The sequence below is a fragment of the Mustela nigripes genome, chromosome 17 (assembly GCF_022355385.1).
Source record: "Mustela nigripes isolate SB6536 chromosome 17, MUSNIG.SB6536, whole genome shotgun sequence".
NCBI classification, from domain to species: domain Eukaryota; kingdom Metazoa; phylum Chordata; class Mammalia; order Carnivora; family Mustelidae; genus Mustela; species Mustela nigripes.
In genome coordinates this window covers 19,415,190-19,439,342 of record NC_081573.1, presented here as the reverse complement: position 1 = coordinate 19,439,342, position 24,153 = coordinate 19,415,190, and the positions used below count along the sequence as shown (strand labels likewise).

At 48.3% G+C, this 24,153-nt stretch overlaps 1 protein-coding gene across 1 annotated transcript in view; it reads right to left on the bottom strand.

Moving 5' to 3' along the window:
- Positions 1–15,984, bottom strand: part of RHPN2 (rhophilin Rho GTPase binding protein 2) — a 58,258-nt gene extending 42,274 nt beyond the window's left edge. Inside the window, exons 1-2 of the mRNA XM_059383862.1 lie at positions 15,843–15,984; positions 1,460–1,575 (exon numbers count right to left, since the gene is read on the bottom strand). Coding sequence (XP_059239845.1) covers positions 1,460–1,575; positions 15,843–15,911 — 185 coding nt within the window. The 5' untranslated portion in view covers positions 15,912–15,984. The remainder of the gene's footprint in view (positions 1–1,459; positions 1,576–15,842) is intronic.
- Positions 15,985–24,153: the final 8,169 nt, after the last annotated feature.

Sequence of the window (24,153 nt, the reverse complement as noted above, 5' to 3'; positions counted from 1 at the left end):
CAAGAGGCACCTCCATGCCCATTCCTGGTCTTGCTCCCAAGAACTGACTCGAAGAGCTTCTTCCTTCGTCTTTTCTGGAAAAAGTCTCTGTGTGCACAAAAGCAAACATACCAATCCTGGGCACCTGGATGGCTCAGTCGGTTAAGCATCTGCCTTTGGCTCAGGTCATGATCCTGGGGTCTTGGGATCAAGCCTGAATCAGACTCCTTGCTCAGCGGGAAGCCTGCTTCTCCCTCTCCCACTCCCCTTGCTTGTGCTCCCTCTCTTACTTTGTCTCTCTCTGTCAAATAAATAACTCAATCTTCAAAAACAAACAAACATACCAATCCTGTAAACACAAAAGCAAGGCAAACTGTCCTGCACCTTCCTGTTAGCCCACTTATATCTCAGACATCTTTCCTAGGGAACAGATACAGAAAGATTCAGAAATGAATTTACCCTAAGTTTATTTGATTTTTTTTAAAAGATCTTATTTATTTATCTGCCAGAAAGAGAGAGAGAGAGATGACACAAGCAGGGGAAGCCTGGTTTGGTGTATTTGTTTTTCCCAACAGTCTCTGAGCAGCCTCTGGGCGCTTGCTCACCGGCTTCCAGTGGCCCAGCTGACCCACTGGGAACACCCAGGATTCATATCCTGCCAGGTTTCCAGGTTCCCTCTGGGTTTGTAGGTACCAGGTCCCTGAAAGAGCCCCCCCATCTCTTTCTGTGGCTATAGGAGGCATTGTCTCACGTGGCCAGGCAGCAGGCACGGTGCTGGCCACCTAGTGCAGAAGGCGGCATGGGGCTGACAAGAGTTACCCCCAGAACTCTGGAGGAAGAAGAAAGGCTTTTCTCCTCTTTTGAAACAAGAGGAAGCTGGCACACTGTCTGGCCTGACACTGAAGGATGTGGGGGGAGCTTACAGCTGCCTAGGACACAGGTGAATTTTCACTGAGCTCGAAGGTTGATAAGTAATTATTTTCCCTTCAGAGCTCCAAGGCCATGGGGCTGCATGGGGGCCTGCCTCTCCTTAGAGGGATGGACACTGGCAACAGAAATGTTCCACTCCCTCCCTCCTGCCTTATTCTCCTTTATACATCCAGCAGACAGTTACCAAGCAGTGATTCTAGACGAGGCATCGTTTCTCCACTAGGCAATAGAGAAAACAGACAGATACATCCCATACAAAGCAGGGAAAACAAAAGAATGTGATCACTGGCTTCCCCCATCCCCAATCACACAAACAGGCTGGGTAAAATACTTGTCTTGAATAAAATCAAGCTCTAGGCAAGGAAGGGGCTGGCTCCAGGCATCAGCAACAAGGAGGGGACCCCAAAGTTTAAAACACACACACACACACACACACACACACACACACAAGAATTAGAGAGAAAACTGGGAAAGCCTGAGAGTTTCAGGAAGAATAGGCCCCAGGAGAGGCTGGCTCCCTGACAAGGCAGTGAAGCCAGCAGTCACTCACTTCAGGAGGTTTTCTGCTCCTGTTCTCATCCGCACGGCTTTCAGGATCTGCTGGTTCAAGGCAGCCCTCTGATTCTGCAGTCGGCTCCGGCCAGTTTGTGCAAGGGGATTGCAACCCTAAGGGAAAATGAGAGATGACCCTTCAGACGTCAGCCACTCTAAACATGACAATGACAACACTGAATGTAACAGAAATGTTTTAAAAATGAACCTGTTCTGAAAATAAGAGTAACATCAAAACAGAAGAACACAAAATATTGGAAAGTATCAAAAAAAAAAAAAAATTGGGGCGCCTGGGTGGCTCAGTGGGTTAAAGCCTCTGCCTTCGGCTCAGGTCATGATCCCAGGGTCCTGGGATCGAGCCCCGCATTGGGCTCTCTGCTCAGCGGGGAGCCTGCTTCCTCCTCTCTCTCTGCCTGCCTCTCCACCTACTTGTGATCTCTGCCTGTCAAATAAATAAATAAAATCTTTAAAAAAAAAAAAAAAAGAAAAGAAAAGTCACTCATAATGATGCAACTCCAGAACAGCCACTGTATGTTGGTTCCCTGCCCGTGTATTTTTAGACACGTATTGTTATTTTTCATATTAGTGAGGTGTTGGGAGTCCCCAAGATCAGCCTACGTTCAAATTCATCAAGACTCAGAGGACTCAACAGATAATTGCGCTCACAGCTGTAGGACAGCAACTTCGTAAGGTTACAGAGCTAGTTCACAAGGGGGAGGACAAGGGTAGATTCTAGAGCAATCCACAGACAGGCTCCCTTATGCTTTCTCCCACCCATGAGGGGGTCACACAGAGCATAACCTTCCCCCAGCAACAAAAAATGCATCAACGTGAGGCGCCTGGGTGGCTCAGTGGGTTAAAGCCTCTGACTTCGGCTCAGGTCATGATCCCAGGGTCCTGGGATGGAGCCCCACGTCGGGCTCTCTGCTCAGCAGGGAGCCTGCTTCCTCCTCTCTCTCGGGCTGCCTTTCTGCCTTCTTGTGATCTCTGTCAAATAAATAAACAAAATCTTAAAAAAAAAAAAAAAATGCATCAACGTGTGTCTGAGGTCATCACCCAGGTTGGCCCATTAGAAAATCAACACCCAGTGGTTTTACAGGGGCCTGATTACAAAAGCACCCTTGCCTAGAATGTACCCAAATTCTAGACTCCCAGGAGGAAAGCAGGTATTCCTCCTAACCCATGTGGTTTGTGCCATTGGCCTAGGGGAGGTGAGCCAAACCTTATCAGTTAGGGGATGGAGGGAACAATGGGAGAGTCATGTTCCCAGATGCCAGAGAGGGGCCAACCTTAGCAAGAAGGCCTTCCAAGAACAACAGCCTCAAGCCTACTATATTAACCCTTTTCTGACAGTGGTATGTACCGTTTATCTAAATTTCTCACATACTACTCTAGCATGAAACTTTCCTTTATTATGAAATGTTTCTCAAAACCAAGACTTTGATGATTGAGTAATATGGTCCTTTAAAAAAAAAAAAAGACTGACCATTTCCTTATAGTAGGACATTCAGATTATCTGCTTTTATCAGGTTATCTGCTTTTTTAAAAAAAAAAATTTTTTTTTATTTATTTGAGAGAGAGGACAAGCAAGGGGAGAGGCAAAGGGAGAAGTAGGCTCCCTGCTGAGCAGGGAGCTAGATGTGGGGCTCGATCCCAGGACCCCAAGATCTTTACCTGAACTGAAGACAGCTGCTTAACTGACTGAGCCACCCAGGAGCCCCCATGTATCTGCTATTATATATAATTATTTGATCCATATATGTAAGGATGAATCTTTATAAACCTCTACTTTATTCTTTTTTTTATACTTTTTTTTTTAAATTTTATTTATTTATTTAACAGACAGAGATCACAATTAGGCAGAGAGGCAGGCAGAGAGAGAGAGAGAGAGAGGAGAGAGAGAGGAGGAAGCAGAACTCCTGCCAAGCGGAGAGCCCGACGCGGGGCTCCATCCCAGAACCCTGGGATCATGACCTGAGCTGAAGACAGAGGCTTTAACCCACTGAGCCACCCAGGAGCCCCTCTACTTTATTCTTTAAGGTATATTTCCTGGGCAAAAGTACAAACCTAGAAATTTCTTTAAGACCTCAGGTGCACCAGCCTAATTACCCTCCAAGAAAGAAAGGCACTCCCTTTCTCCCTTAGCCTTAGGCAACCACAAATCTACTTTCTGGCTTTTTTGTTTGTTTTTTTAAAGATTTTATTTATTTATCTGACAGAGAGAGAGAGAGATCACAAGTAGACAGAACAGCAGGCAGAGAGAGTAGGGGGAAGCAGGCTTCCCACTGAGCAGAGAGCCCGATGCGGGGCTTGATCCCAGGACCCTGAGATCGTGACCTAAGCCAAAGGCAGAGACTGAACCCACTGAGCCACCCAGGTGCCCCTCTACTTTCTGTCTTTATAGATTTGCTTATTCTGGACATTTTCATACAAATGGAATTATACAAAATATGGTCTTTGAGATGGGCTTCCTTCACTTAGCATGATTTTTTAAGGTTTATCCATGTATCAGTACCCTAATCCTGTTTGTCCCTGACTAATACCCCATTAAAAGAATGTACCACATTAATTTATCCATTCATCAGCTGATAGACATTTGGGAATATTTTCACTTTTTGGCTATTATGAATAGGGCTGCTTATCTATGTACACATTTTTATGCGGGTATTTTTGTTTTCCTTTCTCTTGGCTATACATCGAGGAGTGGAACTGTTATGCCATATGATTAATCCTGGGTCTAACCATTTGGGGAACTCTCCAACTATTTTCCGAAGTGGCTATATGATTTTACATTCCCACCAACAGCATGTGAGGTTTCCAATTTATCCATATCCTCAACAGAACTAGTTATTATTATTATTTTTTTAATAGACAACCTAGTGTGTGTGAGATCTCTATATGGTTTGGGTTTGCATTTCCCGGATGGTTCGTGATGTTTAACATCCTTTCACGAGCTTATCGGCCACTTGTATATCTTCCGTGGAGAAATACAGATTCGGATACTGGCTCATTTTAAACGGGGTTGCCTCTCTATTTTTGAATTGAAAAGTATCCTTTTCATTTATTTTACAGAAAGAGAGTGGGGGTGAGAGACAGACGGAGAGAGAAACCCAAGACAACTCTGTGCTGAGCATGTAGCTCCACGTGGGGCTCCATCTCACGACCCTAAGATCACGACCTGAGCTGAAACCAAGAGTCAGCACTTAACCCACTGCGTCACCTCGGCAGGCCCTGAAAAGTATTATTTTAATCTTTGCCAAGTGGATATGCAAAAACAGGCATCCTGGGGCGCCTGGGTGGCTCAGTAGGTTAAAGCCTCTGCCTTCGGCTCAGGTCATGATCTCGGGGGTCCTGCGATCAGGTCCCGCATCCTCCTGCTTCCTCCTCTCTCTCTGCCTGCTTCTCTGCCTACTTGTGACCTCCGTCTGTCAAATAAATAAATAAAATCTTTAAAAAAACAAAACAACAACAACAACAACAACAAACAAGCATCCTATTCTCCCAATGTGCGTTTACTATTGGTAAACTTTTTTCATATATTATTGATCACATGAGTTGTTTTTTCAGTGCACTGTCCTGTGTCATCTGTTCATTATTCCTAGAGTATTTGGACTGCAATGTTCCATTCTAAAAAGTTTAAGATCAGAATGAAAGTTTCATTTTAACTTAATAGTGTGCTTCCCAGTCCAGGAGGTAAAAAGCCCTAGGATCTGAGTGAGGCCTCCATTTCTTTGTGAAGCTTATCTCTAGGTTCTGCCCAAGGAGAGGGGCTGCGGTTACCCCCCGGGGTGGCTGCCAGGCAGCACTCCGTTTTAAAGATGCCCTTTCTCTGAGGCTGCCATTCAACTCTGCCCCAGCTCTGCCTAAGCCATGCCTGTGGCCTCCACCCCAAGGAGGGAGAAATTATTCAGAGCCCTAATCTTCTCAGGGATTCCCCGTATCAGTGGCCTTTGGACCAGAGGATCAGAAACGAGTCATGTTCCTCCTTCCAGAAAGATTCCTCATTCTTACTTGTCAGCAGGTCACCGCCCACCTGCCCCCAGGCAGCACCCCCAAGTTCAAATTACACATATATTCAGAATCTGAGTTAGACTGGTCTTACAGCTAACATCTCTCAAACCATTCAATGATCTCTGATTTAAAATAAAAACCAGGGGGCACCTGGGTGGCTCAGTGGGTTAAAACCTCTGCCTTTGACTCAGGTCATGATCCCAGGGTCCTGGGATTAAGCCCCACATCAGTCTCTCTCATCAGCAGAGAGCCTGCTTCCTCCTCTCTCTCTCTCTGCCTGCCTCTCTGCCTACTTGTGATCTCTGTCTTTCAAATAAATAAATAAATCTTAAAAAAAAAAAAAAAAAAAACTACCGGGAAACTATCTTTTTGCAGACAGAAGATGACACGTCTTTCCACATGAAGCCAATCGAATATTAAAGTTCTAAAATAACGCCTCCCCTCTTTCCTCTACGCTTTCCAAAATTACTGTGAAGGGATGGTCTGATCTGACTCAAAATCACACACTCCACCCAAGCTGTGTTCCATTTTACAGAGACGCTTTAATAACGAATTCCTTTATGTACATTCCCAGAGCTAAGATAAGCAGCCATTCCAGCTCACTATCCTTTACCCAATTTCTGGCTGGCCCACAGATGCGGAGTCAGTTTCCAGATAAGACCGAGGAATGCTTAGGATTAGATATGACTGAGTAATTGGAACCAAAACGACATTACCTCTTACTGACAGGTAGGAATGCTGGGCCAGCTGGAAACACTAGGAAGCCACAAGACTACGTGGAAGCTTCAGGGAGCCCCAGGAGGCAAATCTGGGCAAGACTGCCATAAAGAATCCCTGGTATCTCTATAGAGGCTGCGAGCTATCCAGTGGCTCCAGCCAGCGTTTCTCTGCTGGTGGGGACCCATAGTCCTCACCCGTGCCTCCCTCCTTGGTGGGTTAATAACAGCATATTGAGCAAATGCAAACTGGAGGGGTTGTGCCAGAGTTCCAGGGCAGCACCTGTCACACCTGCTTAGCATGGGAACTGAGAACGGCAGGTGCAGGGTCACAGTCCTACAGGGAAGTGAGTCTTTCCGCCAGAGTCTGCTGGTTCCCTTCCCAACTAAGGTGTGGGCTTTTGCACCAGAGTTAAGATGCTGGAAGGATGGTCCCACAGCCAACAACCAGAAAAACAAGTGTGCTAAGTGAAGCCTCAGCTTCATCACATGGCTTGTCCCAGAAGTCAGACGGCCGGTGTGGACGCTGGGACAGCAGCCGAGACCCCACAGTTCTGAGGCCTGCAGGTTAACTGAGCTACTCAAGAGTCTACGGGTGTGTGTGGGGGGGGGGACGGGGGGGGGGCAGGACTGAAGCCCATGTCCCTGCTTGCTGCCACACTAAGATGGGCCAGGGGGCGGGCCGGGGGGGGGAAGGGGGGGGGGGGGGGGGCAGGACAGCTTGGCTGCAATCCCCCAACCCCTGATACCATTCCGGTGCTTCCCTGCTGAGTGGCTTCCAGCATCACTCAGCATCCTTTGGGAACAGTGACATGGTCCCACCCCCCACACCCACTCTCCCACCTCATAGCCCTTGACAGGGTGGTAACTCAGTGCTTCCCCCAACTCATTTCCAAGGGGAAGAACACTGACCTCATGTCTAGTCAGTTGGAAACTGAAGGCCCCTGGTCCCTGCAATTGACTCAGTGGGCACCTGACAAAGGGTAATCAGGACCCATCAGGAAGACGTCTCCATTTTTCCCCACTGACCTTTTCCACCAATGGGGAGTGTCTAGTAGCAACATTTGAGCCCTAGATCAAGCCAGACCTGAAACATTCCTCTCTCTGGAGTGCTCAGTTACAGGAGCCAATGCATTCCCTTTCGTGCCCTAGCTACTTTTTAAATTGAGGTATAAATTACACATAGTAAAACACATAGATTCTCAGTTCAATGAGTTTGGACAAACATATAAGCTCTGTAACTACTACTCCAATCAAAAAGAACATTTTCGGGGCACCTGGGTACCTCAGTGGGTTAAGGCCTCTCTCTGCCTTCAGCTCACGTCATGATCTCAGGGTCCTGGGATCGAGTCCCGCATCGGGCTCTCTGCTCAGCGGCAAGCCTGCTTCCACCTCTCTCTTTCTCTGCCTGCCTCTCTGCCTACTTGTGATCTCTGTCTGTCAAATAAATTAAAAAAAAAAAAAAAAATTTCATCACCCCTCAGGGCCACCAATACCATGGTTTCCCTCACCACAGTCTTCTGCTTGTTCTAGAACTTCAGATAAATGGAATCACATACTACAGACTCCTCCGTGTCCGGCTTCGTGCTGAATATCATGCTTTGAGATCCACCCATATGGCTGCACTCATCAGCGGCCTGCCCCTTCTCATTGCTAGAATTCCATTGTAGGGATGCACCACAGTGTGTTTATGTGTGATTTTGGACCGGATTTTTCTGGCATCTGCAACTAATTCTTTCATGAGTCCTAATTAGAATACATCCACCTCAAGTGACAACTCCCTTTGTCAACATCCCCGACAGTGCCCTTTGCGTCTAGTCCCATCGCTCAGCAGGGAAACAAGTATTTAAAAGCAATACCCAGGGGTGCCTGGGTGGCTCAGTGGGTTAAGGCCTCTCTGCCTTTGGCTCGGGTCATGATCTCGGGGTCCTAGAATCAAATCCCGCATCGGGCTCTCTGCTCAGCGGGGAGCCTGCTTCCCCTTCTCTCTCTGCCTACTTGTGATCTCTGTCTGTCAAATAAATAAATAAAATCTTAAAAAATAAAATAAAATAAAATAAAAGCCATACCAGGGTGCAAACTGGAGGCACTTAATTTGCCAGGAAGGAAAAGCTACTCAGCCTACACCTGCAGAGATGGACCCGAAGAAGGCAGAAAAGGCCAGGCCACCCAGGTAGCAGACGCAGAGGGAACGGAGCGCAGTCTTTCTTTTCCCGCACGCACCCCCGCACCCAGGCTCAGGTCAGTGCCTGGCGCCTGGCTTCCCTCGCCCCAGAAAACCAGCACAGGCTGTCCTTCCACCCAGGCAAAGAGAAAGCTTCCATGTGGAGATGTTTCTGCAGCAAACTGAAGGCACAGCATGAAACCTGGGATCTCCAGGTCAGGCATAAGACTGGGGGCAAGGTCTCCTAGGTAGAAGAGGGTGCTTTTTGCTACTCCTACAGCACAAAGATATTTTCTCTGCCTTTCTCACTCCTTCCCAGTTACGCAATTCCCCACTCAACCACCCAACTCTGGAAAACAGAATTGTTTGTGAGTTAGCCAGAGGCTGTCAACCAGAAAGCACCGAAAGAGCAGGACACACACACATACAGACACACACACACACACGTCTAATTTAACTTTTCATCATGCTAGAGATTCAGGGCAGGCTGGAGGAACAGAACCCAAATTTTTCATATCCATAAAAATTAAAACCTAAGTCTGGCATTTTTCAAAAGCCTTCCTGCCCTTCCAGGATCTCTGCTGGGTGTCGGGGCTACACATTGAGGAGCACCTGCTTTTCTGAGGCATCCCCAACCATTCCCATGGGCTGGGCAGTGGGGGGCGGGGAGCAATATGAAATCAACACTTTGCCGGAATCTTTAATAAAGGCTGCTTTCAGTCTCTTCTATGAATCTTCCCCAGCACCTCCTGTGTACCACTCACAGTTGTTTTTCAACAAGTCCAATGAATAACAAAGCTTTTACAAACACCAGAATTTCCATGAATCAAATATATTTTCAGTCCCAACTAAAAAATGACCTGCTTATTTCAGCCGGTAGGATGCACTCAGAAACAATTAACCGCGTTTATCTACGGAGTGTGTCTGCATGGAGTAAGGGCTGGTATATGTCTGTGAATTAGTACACTTCTGTAATTGCCTTTAAAAAAAAAAAAAAAGTCTACTTATTTTAAGTAATTGCTACACCCAACATGAGGCTCAAACTCACAACCCCAAGATCAAGAGTCGTTTGTTCCTCCAACTGAGCCAGGCAGGTGCCTGTATAATTATTTTTTTCTGTAATTATAATAATTCATGTTACTTTTATAACACAAATAATACTGGAGACAAAGAAATTTCTTCTGCAGTTCTTGATCACCTGCCCTTTTCTCTTATGACCCAATCAAAACCTGGGACTTGGGGTGCCTGGTGGCTCAGTGGGTTAAAGCCTCTGCCTTCGGCTCAGGTCATGATCCCGGGGTCCTAGAATCAAGCCCTGCATCGGGTTCTCTGCTTGGCAGGAAGCCTACTCCCCCCGTCCCCTCCTTGCCTACTTGTGATCTCTGTCTGTCAAATAAATAAATAAAATCTTTGGAGAAAAAAAAAAAAAAAACAACAAAACCTGGGACTTGCTAAGGGCACATGGCCACAGTGAAGTATGTGGGTCTGACTGGAAAGACCAGAAGGACTCATCATCTCTCCCCCTGTCCCTGGTGCTGCAGGCATATCTCACTCCCGGCCAGTACCCCTTGCTACCCACTCTGCCAGACACCCCATCCTATGGCTGGGCTGCACCTGCTGTCCGAATGTCCCCTGAGGCCACCTCCAATGCAGCCTTTCTGTCACAAGATTCTGGCACACGTGAGCCAGAGAAGGAAGTGGTGACAAGGCTAAGGCCAATACCTGGTATCAACAGGTGGTGTCTTGGGATTCATCCATATAGCCCCAGGAAACAAGGGACATTTACAGTGTCACAGCTAGCCCATCACACTGACTCTCCTCTGAGTTACCCTGGAAATTCCGCTTCGGCCAGGATCCCGCAGTGTGAAGAGGTGGTTTTTTTTTTTTTTCTTTTTCTTTTTAAAGATTTTATTTATTTATTTGACAGAGATCGCAAGTAAGCAGAGACAGGCAGAGAGAGAGGAGGAAGCAGGCTTCCTGCTGAGCTTCCCGATGCGGGGCTTGATACCAGGACCCTGGGACCATGACCTGAGCCGAAAGAGGTGTTGTCATACGCAGCATCTGCATTGCCGATGTGCACCTATGAAGCTAGGCAGACGCTCACCAAGGCCACGATGAACCTGGAGCCAGCCTGGCCTTGAGGACCTGGCTCAGATCACCGGGGGGGGGGGGGGGGGTTTGGAGTGAGGAAGGGGGCCGCACCACCAACTTTCAGACCCCTCTTGCCTCCCCATCTGGAAAAGGATTCAAGGCTCCAAGGGGATGGATCCAGACATCTGAAGGAACGTTCTCGCAACCCAGTAAAAGTGGAGCTGATGAGTCCCCATGACCCCGCTGTGCTCTGCAGACCCAGAAAGCTTCCCCACACACAAGTGTGCTCATAATTATATGATGTGCACATGTGTCTAACACGGAATTACACTTCACTAAGATGAATGGTGCAGAGCAGGAACTAGGAGGAGTTTCTGGGTAAAAGTGAGAAAAAAAGAAAAAAAAATTCTTTCTCTGCTGGAGCCTTGAGCCTCGAGGAAGCCCAGAGAAAACAGAGACCATAAACCAGGACATGGTGGACCTTGGGGCCCTGTCCAGCCTGGAGGTTTCTGTGGACAAGAAACAACTTCTCCTCCAGCTCGGGGGTGAAAACAATGGAACTCAATTCATTTCGGGTCATTAGTGTTCCCAAAGGATGAAGAGGCAGAGATAAGGACAGACAATACTGCACTTTGTCCTGATTCTCTCCTTCCACACGCTGCTAAGACCTTTCATCTAGGGCCTTTTCACAGCCCTGGGGAAGAGCTTTCTCAAGGTTTTCTCCAGCTGGTTTTCTCTTGGCCACGGACAGGATTTCCTGCGGGTTATAGGACAACAGCACCCAGAACTTTCCGGAAACAGGACCTGCTGTCAGGATGCGGAACCCCGGAAACTCAGATTTCTCTGCATTAACTAGAGGCCAGAACAAGCCTTCTTCTATTCTCCCACACACTTTCATTAAGATAAGCATGAAAATCTGTTTGAGAAAAAGAAGCTCCAATTCCACTGGTATCTCTTTTAAGAAAATAATGTATAAGGGTGCCTGGGTGGTTCAGGGGGTTAAGCCTCTGCCTTCAGCTCAGGTCATGATCTCGGGGTCCTGGGATCGAGCCCTGCATTGGGCTCTCTGCTCAGCAGGGAGCCTGCTTCCCCCTCTCTCCTTGCCTTTCTGCCTACTTGTGATCTGTCAAATAAATAAATATAATCTTAAAAAAAAAAGAAAATAATGTACAGTAAATAGAGCTTATACATCTATGTAAACATATTGATGTAAAGGAAAAAAAGAAAAACCAGTAAGAAGCCAGACAGGAGGGAAACACACTGCCATAGACCAGAAAGTTTTCTGTGGGTTTTGTTTGTTTTTAAGTCAAAAACACCCCCTTCCCACCCACCACAGCTGCCAGCCCCAGGAGGCCAGAGTCTATACTGGTGGCCTGGGGCCAAGCTGTGTCCATGTCCTCGGGCTCTGTACAGCCAAGTACTACAAAACCCCAAGAAGACCCTGATTTACTAGGCACCCTCTCTGCCAGTGATCGCCTTGTACATAGGGGGATCTGGGCCCTGCTGGCAAAGTGACCTTTTGGGCAATTTGTTTGCATTTTGTATGCAAGTCACACATGACAGAGTTGAAGCTCTGAATATGGACACGGACCCCACCCCACCCCACCACCACCAAACACACTTTTTGCTCTCTGTTCTAAAGAAAGGAAGCTGATTCCTATTCAGGCATGGCCGGAGCTATCTGGGCAAAGGAAGCACTGACTCCCGGCACTGCTGGCACCCCAGGAAAAGAGGCCCATTGCGAACGGCCACAGAAGCCAGACTGAGGGAGAGTAGAGTCGGCCCCAGCATCTGACAGGGGTCAGGCTCAGAGCTGTCACTCCAGAAATGCCTTCTGAATGAATGGAGCAGAATGGCATTTTTGAGAAAAAAGGGAAGAGAAAAAAGACAGGATAAAGAATAGGATAAGAGAGAAGCCTGATTTCAGTAGCAATTAATTGGATCCTCTGAATGTGCCCCAAATCTCCCAAGCCCAAAGACAAGATGGAGAAGCCCACGCTGGGGGTATCTCCAGTCTCAGGAGTCCACCCAGGATGCAAAGCAGCTGTTTCCCAGCTGCCCCACCCTGCCCCTCACCTCCGGGGACCCCCTCCATAGCTTGTTCCCTTTCTCCTCCACATCTTCAACTTGCCCTCGGCCCCGAACTTCTTTACCCACATGCTTTAAAAAGGCTCTAGACATCCTCACTATGAAATGAACCTCTCTCCTTCCCTCTCCTCTAATCCCCCACCCTGACTATCACCTTCTCTGACCTTCTCCCCTCTGCCCCCCACCACACTGGCTTTTGCCCCTGACTCTACCCACTCATTAGCTAACAAGCCCCCAGAGAACTAAATCCAGTATCTTCCAGTGTTTCTCTGATTTGTCAACCCTACCTCTCCACAAAAAAGACTCTTGTCTAGGCTTCCTTCACACTGCAGCCTTTCTGGCTTGCCTCCCATTCCTTTGCTTGTCCCTTAAGTGGAAGGATTATTCCCTTGGGCTCTCTCACAGCACCCCAACTGCCTCCCATACTGGTGTGTACCCCCCCCGCCCCCGCCGCCACAAAGCTGCATCTCCAGCCACGCTCTCACGTGTGTCAGGTCTGTAGAGTGGACTCCCCCGGAGACCACCACTTGGATATGTCATGGGAGGCCCCAAATCCACCTGCCCTACACCAGTCTCCAGGCTCCCCCACCTCAGGGAGGTGCTGCCCTTTCACCCAGAGACCTATGCCAGACATCCGCCAGACATCCGGTCATCAGCACCTTCCCCGGCCACATCTCATCCCTTAGCTCTTCCCATCCCCCACGGCCACTGCTGTCGCTCAGCATTCTGACCTCCTCACTGGGATCCCTTGCCTCGAGTCTAGATCCCTGGTTTGAGTCGGGTGTAGGCTGGCGGTTAGGATGGGCGGTGAGGCTGTGTTTACCCAGCACTTTATAACTGACTGAGAAGTCATCAATGGTATCGGAGTAGGCAAGGTAGAAATGACCAAAATTTCAGGGAGCCAAACCCCCGACTCCTCCCGGGGCCTCTCCCCTACCCCCCACTCACCGATGACTCAGCTTTCCCAGACATGAACCTTTCACATCTGGTCCTACTTAAAACACCTGAACGGATCCCTGAGGTTCCCTGTTTTCCTGAGCAGGACGCATGGCCTGGAACAGCCTCGTTCCCACTTACGGCTCCACATCCTAGAAGATTCCCTCACAAGTGCTCATGATTCATGCCTTCAACCCATGCTGTTCCCTCTACCTGACGTGCTCTTCCTCCCCTTTTCACCTGTGTCACATCTACCTTTCATTCAGGTCAAACTGGCTCAGATCACCAATTGAGAAAAGGTGCAACGTCAACACCTTTTAATATTCTGGTACAAAGAACACTCTTTGGGCTGGTAGGATGCAGCACAACGATCCTTATAAGATCTCCTTTTCAAAAGAGATGTTTCTGGGGCGCCTGGGTGGCTCAGTGGGTTAAAGCCTCTACCTTCGGCTCCGCTCGGGTCATGGTCCCAGGGTCCTGGTCAGCGGGGAGCCTGCTTCCCTTCCTCTCTCTGCCTGCCTTTCTGTCTGCTTGTCATCTCTGTCTGTCAAATGGATAAATAAAATCTTAAAAAGAAAAAAAAACAGAGATGTTTCTAATCGCCAGCCAGTGTTTCATCGTATTTGGCACCCATGATTCTCTCCCACTGACCACCAGAGAAAGTGCACCTAGAAACACCCAACCTTGCAACCTGTCTCAGCTCCCCCGTCCGCAGGGCCATCCTCTCTCTTTCCCGTAGCACATCGTCTCCTGGAAAACCTGTTCCAGAAGACATGGGGATAGAACCCTCACTGTCCTTCCCCTCCCTCTGTCACTTCCCCCAAATGCTCCTGTGGCTCCAGACTTCCACCTGTTGACAGAACAAACGATTTGGGGAGGCAATGAAGTCCCGGGAAGAGAAAGCAACTTGCTGAAAGCAACACGGGAATTTTGTCAGGGTGACAGAAAGGTTCTGGGGCCTTAGGACCAAGATCTAGGGATTCCCAGGCCCCACCTCCTTCTGCAATTCCATGGCCTGTGATCCTCTGTCCCAAATGCCACCCATAATTAGAAGTTATAATCCTGTAATTCCATGATGACATCTTTGAACTTAAATATACCTTAAAACTACTTTTTTTTTTTTTTAATGCTAAAAGCAATTGAACCAAAAAGAATTTTCCCCCACTCTAACCTCACCGGTTTCTAGTTCCCCTCCTGTCCTGCCCATCCCCTGGGGCTACTGCTCCTCACCAAAGAGCAAAAGCCCAAAGGCTGTGTCACGTGGAAGAAGGAAAGAGTCCAAGTTCATTTACCGACTGGATCATTAGGCTTTTAACAATTAAGAATTGATTGTCCTGTGGGAAACAGTTTCACTTCCCTATTTATAATTACGAACTCCAGTCTTCTGTCCTATGAGTTATATATTAAAAACACACACACACAAAACAATCTTTCAACCTACCCAGTCAAAGCTGGCCAACCTCCAAAAGCTATTTTTAGAATCGCTAGAACCTCCAAGGAGGCAGGGTGGAAAGTGTCACCGTGCCTCCAGGTTCGAAAGCATCTTTTGTACAGCAGGCCTGGCCACCTGCAGGCCTCTCAGCGCCCCCATCCTGCGAGTTGGGGTCGTTTTGGGGAGACTGGGTGGTCGGGCTGTTATCCCAGGGCCGGTGGCTGGCGGTGTGCGGACGGTCGCAAGGGCGTACAAATCTCCCGCGGAGCCTGTGCTCACGGAGGGTCTCTCCAACAATCAGGTAAATCGGCTCAGCCATAAAATAAGCAGGGGCGACGCCGCGCCCTCACTTCTGCTGCGCGCACTCCCTCCCAGGCGATTGGGGCAGAAAAGGGGGCAACGCTGGAGGTCACCTCCCACCGAAAAATCTCCCCTGCCTTCTAAAAGTCGGAAGAAACGTACACTGGAAGCGTCCTGGAGGCAAAATGAGAACGCCAAGCCACTTGGGGAGGAGGATCCCTCTATCTCCACCCGCGCCCCGCCAAAAGCTTGGATTAAAGATGGGCTCCGGTTCCAACGCACCGCAAGGCCACGGGCGTCCCCCAAACTAGGCACTGATCCCTTCCCCAGTCGTGTAGGACTGCCCGCCGGGGCGGCCACAAGCACCCCTCCCGGCCCCCAGCCTCCGCCGCCACCAGCGTGGGGCTGCCCCAGGCACCCCTCCCCGCCCCCAGCCCCGGAAGCCACCTGCACTGTGCCGCCGGGTACACTGCTGCCCGAGCCCACGCCGGGAGCCTCTGCCCCGCCCTCCCCAAGCCAGTGCGCCCCCTCCCCCTCCCGGCCTGGTCGACCCCGGCCGCGCGCTCCCGCAACCCCCTCCACAGCCTGGCTGCAGCAGATATAGAGCTCTCGGTAGGCTCCCCGCCCACCCGCAGCCGCCCACCTTCCGAAAGTAGCTGTCGCTCTCCTTTTCCAGCGCCTGGGGGGCCGCGGGCAGCAGAGCGTCCGTCATGCTTGCAGTAGGGGCGCGGAGGGCGAACTGAGCGAGGCTCCGCGGCGCGTCGGCCCGGGAGGGCTCTGGGATCCGCCCGGTCCCGCCCCGCCCGCGTGGCCACCCCTTCAGCCCCGCCCCAGGGCAGGCTAGCAGCTCTGGAGACCCCGCGGGGTCCGCGGAGACCACGCCCCCTGCCCCGCCCCGGCTCCGGATTGGCGGGGCGAAGCCGCGCCCCGGGTCCCCGGCTTGCGGCGGGGAGAGCTGGAGCCCCTGGGCACCTCGCTCGATTTCTAATCTGGGCTTCGATACTGTGTCAGCCCTGTGGCGCAGAGGCGGGCCCGGGGTCTCCGAGGCCGCAGCAAGGCCGGAGCTAGGGACCCGGCCCCTTGTCTGGAGCCCCGGGGGTAAACGCGGAGCTCCGGGATGAAGTCGCGGCCCCGCCCTGAAGGAGCACGGACGCCGCGGGGTCTGCGATCAAACCCAACGCCACGTAGAAGGCGCGGCGGGAGTGCTGGACCCTAGGCCGAGCGGCCAGGAGCAGCTTCCGGCTCGGGGGGACCCGGACCCGAGTCGGAGACCCTGAGGGACAGTTGGCTGCGCCCCTGCGGGCCTTACTCGGTGACTCAGACCTTTTGGCGTGGTGGTCAACCCTACTCTTCCCCCACCCTCGCTGCAGAGACTAGGCAGATCCACTGGGGGTCGCGGACCGCGCTGGGGGGCGGGGGGGTGGGTGCACAGAAAGTATCTTGTGACGCGAAACTGGGCGGATGTCCTTGAGTGCCTTTACCTACCACTTCAAGCCTCAGTTTTCTCAGCTGCAAAATGGGATCAGATCGTGCTCTCTCTCGAACTGGCCGAAAGTATTGAGACGAAAGTGCATCCCTTAGGCTGGGGTCTAGGACGCGCCTAGCTTAGGAGTGAAAGGGGGGGCCCCTGGGTTCACACCACCCTCTCACCCACCCACCACCCCGCGTTGACCCATGGACTCCGGGAGCAGATGCCTGGCGAACAGCTGGAAGCCCCCCAACGCTCGCGGGGCCACGCTTCCCCGCACAGGGGTCTTGCAATCCCTAACCCTCCCTCCCCCAACCGAGGGACACTTTTGCGCAGTTGCTGCTGTGTTTGGCGGTCGCCGTGGATGCCGCAGGTAGAACAGAACACAATCTACTTTCAAAACAAGCCAACCATTTCCTTCTCTTCAAAAAAACCGGGGGGAGGAGGTGGGCGGCGGAGGGGAAGGGGGGCGAAGTGTGTGCATCAGGGGTTGTTCAAGAGTTTTAAAGCAAATAGTGGCAACAACCAAGGACAAACGATCGAGTGAATGTAAAAAAACAAAAGAACCCTAAAACAAAAAAACCCTCCTCAACACTGCCTGCAGAACTCTGAGATGCAGCGCAAGAAAAGGCATTTCCAGAAAGGACTATTTTAATTCTAGGCACCTGAAGAGTCTTAACCAGCTCAGGGCTAGCACAGGTGTTCAGGAAACTCTGACTGATGCAAAAACTCTCCGTCTCTCTTAAGGTCAGAAATGAGTATTAACCTAATGTCAGCATATGTCGGTCATCCTGTAATAAATCCATTGCCTTGGAAAAGCATCACGTGCTGCTGCGAATTTAAAAACACGGTGGCTCAGTGGGTTAAAGCCTCTGCCTTAGGCTCAGGTCATGGTCCCAGGGTCCTGGGATTGAACCCCACATCGAGCTCTCTGCTGAGAGGGGAGCATGCTTCCTCATCTCTCTCTGCCAGCCTTTCTGCCTACTTATGATCTCTGTCTGCCAAATAAATAAATAAAATCTTAAAAAAAAAATGCCAGTTTCTTCTGTTTCAAGGATCCTAGGGAAGCAGATCACTTTCTCTTACATCTGTACTATTACTACTACCAATAATAAAGTTAATAACAGAACCTCTGCTGTACTCATTTAAAGTTCACAGAGATTATGTTTCATTCTCATGACCCTTTGGCAATAAAAGGATTAAATAATCTTCATTTGACCCAGGAGAAGACCAAGATTCAGCAGAGTGAAGTGGGCAAGGGCACACTCCCTGTTAGTGGGTAAGATCGGTTTTGGTTCAATGACTTCAGTCATTCCCTATCACCTTCAGTTTTTTGTCATCTCCTACCACTTTGAAGCCCCAATTGCCTTTACAATATGTCACATATTGTGTCACTTGCACTATTAATGACTTAATAGTCTCCTTAAAATTTACTCACTTAATTTAAACAGACTTGATTTGAAAACACAACTATATCATAACCATAAGTGGGAAACCAGGGGTATCTTGCCCTATGGGGAGATAATACATAAAACTGAACGGGAAGGGGGGCGACTGGGTGGCTCCGTTGTGGAGTGTCTGACTTTCCACTCAGGTTCATGATCTCAGGGTGCTGGGATGGAGCCCCATGTGGGCCTCTGCGCTCAGCAGGAAGTCTGCTTCTCCCTCTGTGCCTTTCCCTTCCCCTGCTCACATGCTCTCTTTCTCAAATAAATAAATAAGATCTTGTTTTAAAAAGTGAATACAGGGATGTGTGGGTGGCTCAATCAGTTAAGCATTGAACCCTTGGTTTCCACTCAGGTCATGATCCGCCCCACTCAGGTCATGATCCATGATCCACAAGGTCATGGGAATGAGCCCTGCGTGGGGTTACTCGCTGAGGAGGAGCCTCCTTGGGATTCTCTCTCTCCCTCTGCCCTTCCCCTCTCCCCTCTCAGGCATGTACTCTCTCTCTTTAAAAAAAAAAAAAAAAAAAAAAATGAATACAGCAAAACCCATAATCTGTTATTTAGTATAGCCTGACACCATTGCCTTCCTGAGCTGCTTTTTTGATTAAAAAGGAAAAACAAGAGAAAGAGGCATAATGTTAAAAACACACCAGCCCACATTCATGCTGTCTCCTGGGTGTCCTCAGAGGAAAAGGAGCACTTTTCTATGAGGCCCAAAAGGCCACACTAGCCACCTAAGAGTCACCCCTTGGGGTTATACGTGATCAGATATCTCTAGTATTCTCAGGGCTCATGCGGGGGGTCCCATGGTCTGAACCCCATATCCCTGATCCCACTATGATCAGGAAATGAGAACTGTTGTTGCTGACCCAGCAGGAGAGTAACATCTAGTCTTCAATTTGTCACCCCTGCTGGTGGTATGTGTCACAAGACCCGCCAAGGAGCCCCTGTGTTCATAACAAAAAAATTTCTGAGTGAGAATTTCTGAGGTAGGCATAAGGTTAAAATCTGAACTACAAACAACAATTTTTGTCAAGTCCTCATCTTACCCTCTGACTGAGGCCAGTGCTTGACTGTCTAGGGACCCAGTTCCTCCAAGTAAAATGCAAATCCCACCACCTAATACCTGCTCTTTGACAAAAGGAACATTGGCTTCTCTGATGTACATCTCCTCTGGGAGAATCCTGTGAAATTTGCCAAATTAAAAGCAGAAATTACAAGGTAATACTTACATGACTAAAATTCATTGTAAATTATAGACCAGATATTGTGTAATTCTTATTTAAAAATTCTTAGGAACTGGGGCACCTGGGTGGCTCCGTGGGTTAAGCCTCTGCCTTCAGCTCAGGTCATGGTCTCAGGGTCCTAGGATCAAGCCCCACATCTGGCTTTCTGCTCAGCAGGGAACCTGCTTCCTCCCCTCTCTCTGCCTGCCTCTCTGCCTCTTTCTAATTTCTTTCTCTCTGTGTCAAATAAATAAATAGTCTTTTAAAAAAATTCTTAGGAACTGAAGCCATATGGTGCCGTGGAAGTATGCCAATGACAGAGGCCACCTCAGGCTTGGCAAGCTCTGCCACTGAGTCACCTTGGCCAGATCCTTTAACCCCCTGTGGCTTCAGTTTCCCTAGCTATAAACTATGGTCTTTATTTTATATATATATATATATATATATATATATATATATATATTTTTTTTAATTTTTATTTATTTATTTTTAAAGATTTTATTTATTTATTTGAGAGAGAGAGAGAGAACGTGAGAGAGGAGAGGGTGGGGGAGAAGCAGAGTCCTCACTGAGCAGGGAGCCTTATCTGGGGTCTTGATTCCAGGACTCTGGGATCATGACCTGAGCTGAAGGCAGTCCTTTAACCAACTGAGCCACCCAGTTCTTTAAAGATTTTATTTGTTTATTCATGAGAGACACACACAGAGAGAGAGGCAGAGGGAGAAGCAGGCTCCACAGGGAACCCGATGCTGGACTGGATTCTGGGACCCAGATGCTTAACCATTAAGGCAGATGCTTAACCATCTGAGCCACCCAGGCATCCCTATAAACTATGGTCTTACACGCAGCCGTTTGCTGCATACTTACTCTATGCCAGGCACTGTGCCATGCCCTTTGTGTGCATTATCTCAGTTGGTCCTCCCACAACCCTAGAAATGGGTACTTAGCATGCCCATTTCACAGAGGAAGAAGCTGAGGCTCAGGGGTCACCAGCCTGATAAGCTAGACTGTCTGGTGCTGTATCATACACAATTCTACATTACACTGTTCCTGTGATTTAAAAGGAAGTCTACTTTGGCATACTGAGAAGTGATTAAGGAGTGACAAATGAGTGACAGGTGGCAAAAAATGCCAAGTATTGGTGACAATGTGGAGCAACCAGAATCTCATGCATCGTGGGAGTATAAATCCTTAGGATCACTTTGGAAAACTGGCTTGTGATCCAGCATTTCCAACTCTAGGTAGATAACTCACAGAAATGCCTGCCTGGGTTGTGTTCACAATAAAACATGTCCAAGAATGTTCACAGCTGCACTTTTCTTTCTTTTAACTTTTGTTTATTTATTCATGAGAGACAGAGAGAGAGGCAAAGGGAGCTCGATGTGGGACTCAATCCCAGGCCCCTGGGATCATGACCTGAGCTGAAAGCAGGTGCTCAACCGACTGTGCTTCCCAGGCACCCTGTCCTTACCTAGAAAATACTTACATGCCCATCAACCCAATGGTAAAATGAGTAATTGTGGCATACTCACATAATGAAAAATTTTACACAATGAAAATGAACACAATAAATCTGTTGTGAACAACATATTTTGCCCACAGAGATATCACTGAGCAAAAGAAGTCAGAAAATACTGTATGATTCCATTTTATATAATGTATAAAGCAGGCAAAAAAAAAAAAAATTAGTCCATTCTGGGACTTTCTGCTTCCGGGACTCAGGAAAATTTGCATTTCTTGATCTGCCTATTGTTACATGAATATGTTTACTTTGGGAAAATGAGTAGAACCATGTGCTTATGATTTGTACACTTTTCTGTATATAGGTGATATTTCTTTTTTTAGTGATTTGAGAGAGAGAGCATGTACACACATGCACACGCATGAGTGTGCACGAATGGGGGGAGGGGCAGAGGGCAAGAAGCTTCACGCAGACTTCCCGCTGAGCATGGAGCCCTCCGTGGGGCTCCATCCCATGACCCATGTGATCATAGCCTGAGCTGAAACCAAGAATCCGACACTTAACTGAGCCACCCAGGCAGCCCTATATGTGATAGTTCAATAAGAAAACCGAATGCAAGGGCACCTGGGTGGCTCAGTCATTAAGTGTCTGCCTTTGGATCAGGTCATGATTCCAGGGTCCTGGGATGGAGCCCCTTGTAGGGCTCCATGCTCAGCGAGGGAGCCTGCTTCTCCTTCTCCCTCTGCCTACAATGCCTCTGCTTGTCCTCTCCCTTTCTCTGTCAAGTAAATAAATAAAATCTTAAAAGAAAAGAAAAGAAAACTCAATGCAGGAAAATGAATGACATTGATTCCAAAGTATGTAAAGCAGGTTTCCTCTTTGTCACAAATGACCATCCCACCACCAGCACTGATGTATGGACCACGAGGAAGAAATTACTCCATACCTAGGTGATTGAGCACATCTTCCTATCTGCAGTTTTCTGATAAGATCCTGAGATTTGGGGGCACCTGAGTGGCTCAGTGGGTTGAAGCCTCTGCCTTCGGCTCGGGTCATGATCCCAGGGACCTGGGATCGAGCCCCACATCGGGCTCTCTGCTCGGTAGGGAGCCTGTTTCCTCCTCTCTCTCTCTGCCTACTTGTGATCTCTCTCTCTCTGTCAAATAAATAAATAAAATATTAAAAAAAAAAAAGATCCTGAGATTTGTTCCTTTCTGCATGTCTAAGTAAGAAAGGAAGCGTCTGGGGCATTTGGGCTACTACAGCTTGTATAAAACCATGTTGCCTTTAGGTTCCCCCTGCTGAGAATCAGGAATATGAGGCTGTAAGGGACCAGGGTCACAGATGGAGCATCCAGTCACCTAAAAATACCCAGGAGACAACTGAGAGCCACTCTTTGAGGAAGATACAGGGACTCTGAACGGCCCTTGTTCCTCTGAACCTTAGCAATCAGGAATCAGAGAGTGGTTCTTATCATTTTACCAAATGCTAATGATTGTCAGGGATCCAGTTGAGTAAAACTCTCAATAATGACTTTATTGGGTTTTTCTTGCCTCATTAAAAGCTATAAACTGTAAGAAAATAGGTTTGAGTAATTTAGAAATAAAATCATGGACCTTCATTATTTGTGTGGGTATATGGATTAGTTGCCAATCTTCTTTACTGTCAATATCTACATTTAGACTCATAATAACAGTTGATGGGCCGATGACCCTGGAGCCCTTCAGGTTCAGGAAACAAAAAGATGCCTTTCCCTTAGTACATTGGTACACACTAATACATACTTTTAGACTCAAAACCGAGCCACTGACATAAAAATGTTTTGGGGAAACAAAAAAACAACCCAGAGATGTAGCCAAAAGCAAAAACTCAAATGGCACAATGTTGTATACATGCATCCCTTCTATTCTGGTTTCCTTTGATCTGTGGCCACCATTGCTGCTAGTTTCTTCAGGGAGTTTACTAGAGATACACTATGCATATCGTAGTACTTATGTGGATGTACCCACACTGTAGATATAGTAGCCACAATAAATTTGGCTATTTGTGTTTTCTTTCACTATTACTGGCAGCACCTGTGTACTCTGTCTCAGCCCTTGTTTTGCTCATTTAACAGCAAATGTTGGAGATCATGCCTCACCAGCATTTTATTTTAATGACTTAGACCATTCCAGCGCATGGGTTATTCTAGTTACCTATGGCTGTCAGCAAATTACTCCAAATTATAATGGCTTAAAATACAGTTAGCTTACTGTTATTTCTCAGGGTTCCCAGAGGTGACTGAACTCAGCCACGAGGTCTTGGATGCAGCTGTAGACACGCATGCAGCTCCTGCTGGAACTGGAGTCATTTTGGAATCTCCCTCACAGAAACATCTGGCCATAGATGCTGATGGTTAACTGGGGCCAGGCTAGGTCACAGACCTACACAAAGCCTCTCCTTGTGGCCTGAGCTTCCTCACAGCGGGGAGACTGGATTCCAGGGCCATGATCCCAAACTGAATCTGCAAATTTCCTTAAAGATTGGGTATAGGAGAGGTACTGTCACGACTTTCACTGCAATCTTTCGGTTAAGCAGTTATGGAGCCTAAATTCAAGGAAAGGGGACATAGACTCTATTCTCAGTGGGAGGGGTCAAACAATTCCGTGGCTATTTTTAAAACTCGTTTTAAAACATCTTTTGTTTTTTAAAGTCATGTACCATAACCATGATTTATGGTTCATGGCTAGTTATTCATCCCTTTTCTTTTTCAAAATTATTTATTCAGTGCTTACTATGGGCCAAGCACTGTTCTAAGCTCTGAGGATACAGCAAAGAAAATAAAAAAAACCGATCCAAATCAATGTTCTTGTGGAGCTTATAGTTTGAATGGAAACAGAAAGACAATAGACATAATAAATAAGTATATCAAATTATACAGAGTATTAAAGGTGAGAAGTGCTGTGGAAAAATGTAAAGTGAGGTAAGGTGGGATAGTGTTGCAAAATGGGAGTTGTTTTTATTTATTTCTAAAAGATTTTGTGTATTTGAGAGAGAGAGAGAGAGAGAGAGAACGTGAGCGGGCGCACGTTGTCCTGCACTAGGGATGGGGGAGGGGCTGAGGGAAAGGGAGAAGCAGACTCCCCACTGAGCACAGAGAAAATAGGGGTTGTTTTTAAAAATAGGGTCATAGAAGATTTCCCTGAGAAAGTAACCTTTGAGCAGATAACTGAAGAAGGTGAGGGAATGAGTCATGTGGCATCTGGGGGAAGGACATTCCAAGCCGAGAGAAGAGTGAACGCAAAGGCTTTGAGATCACAGGGTGCTTAGAGTGAGTGCTCAAGCAACAGCCCCACTCCCAGAGATTCTGC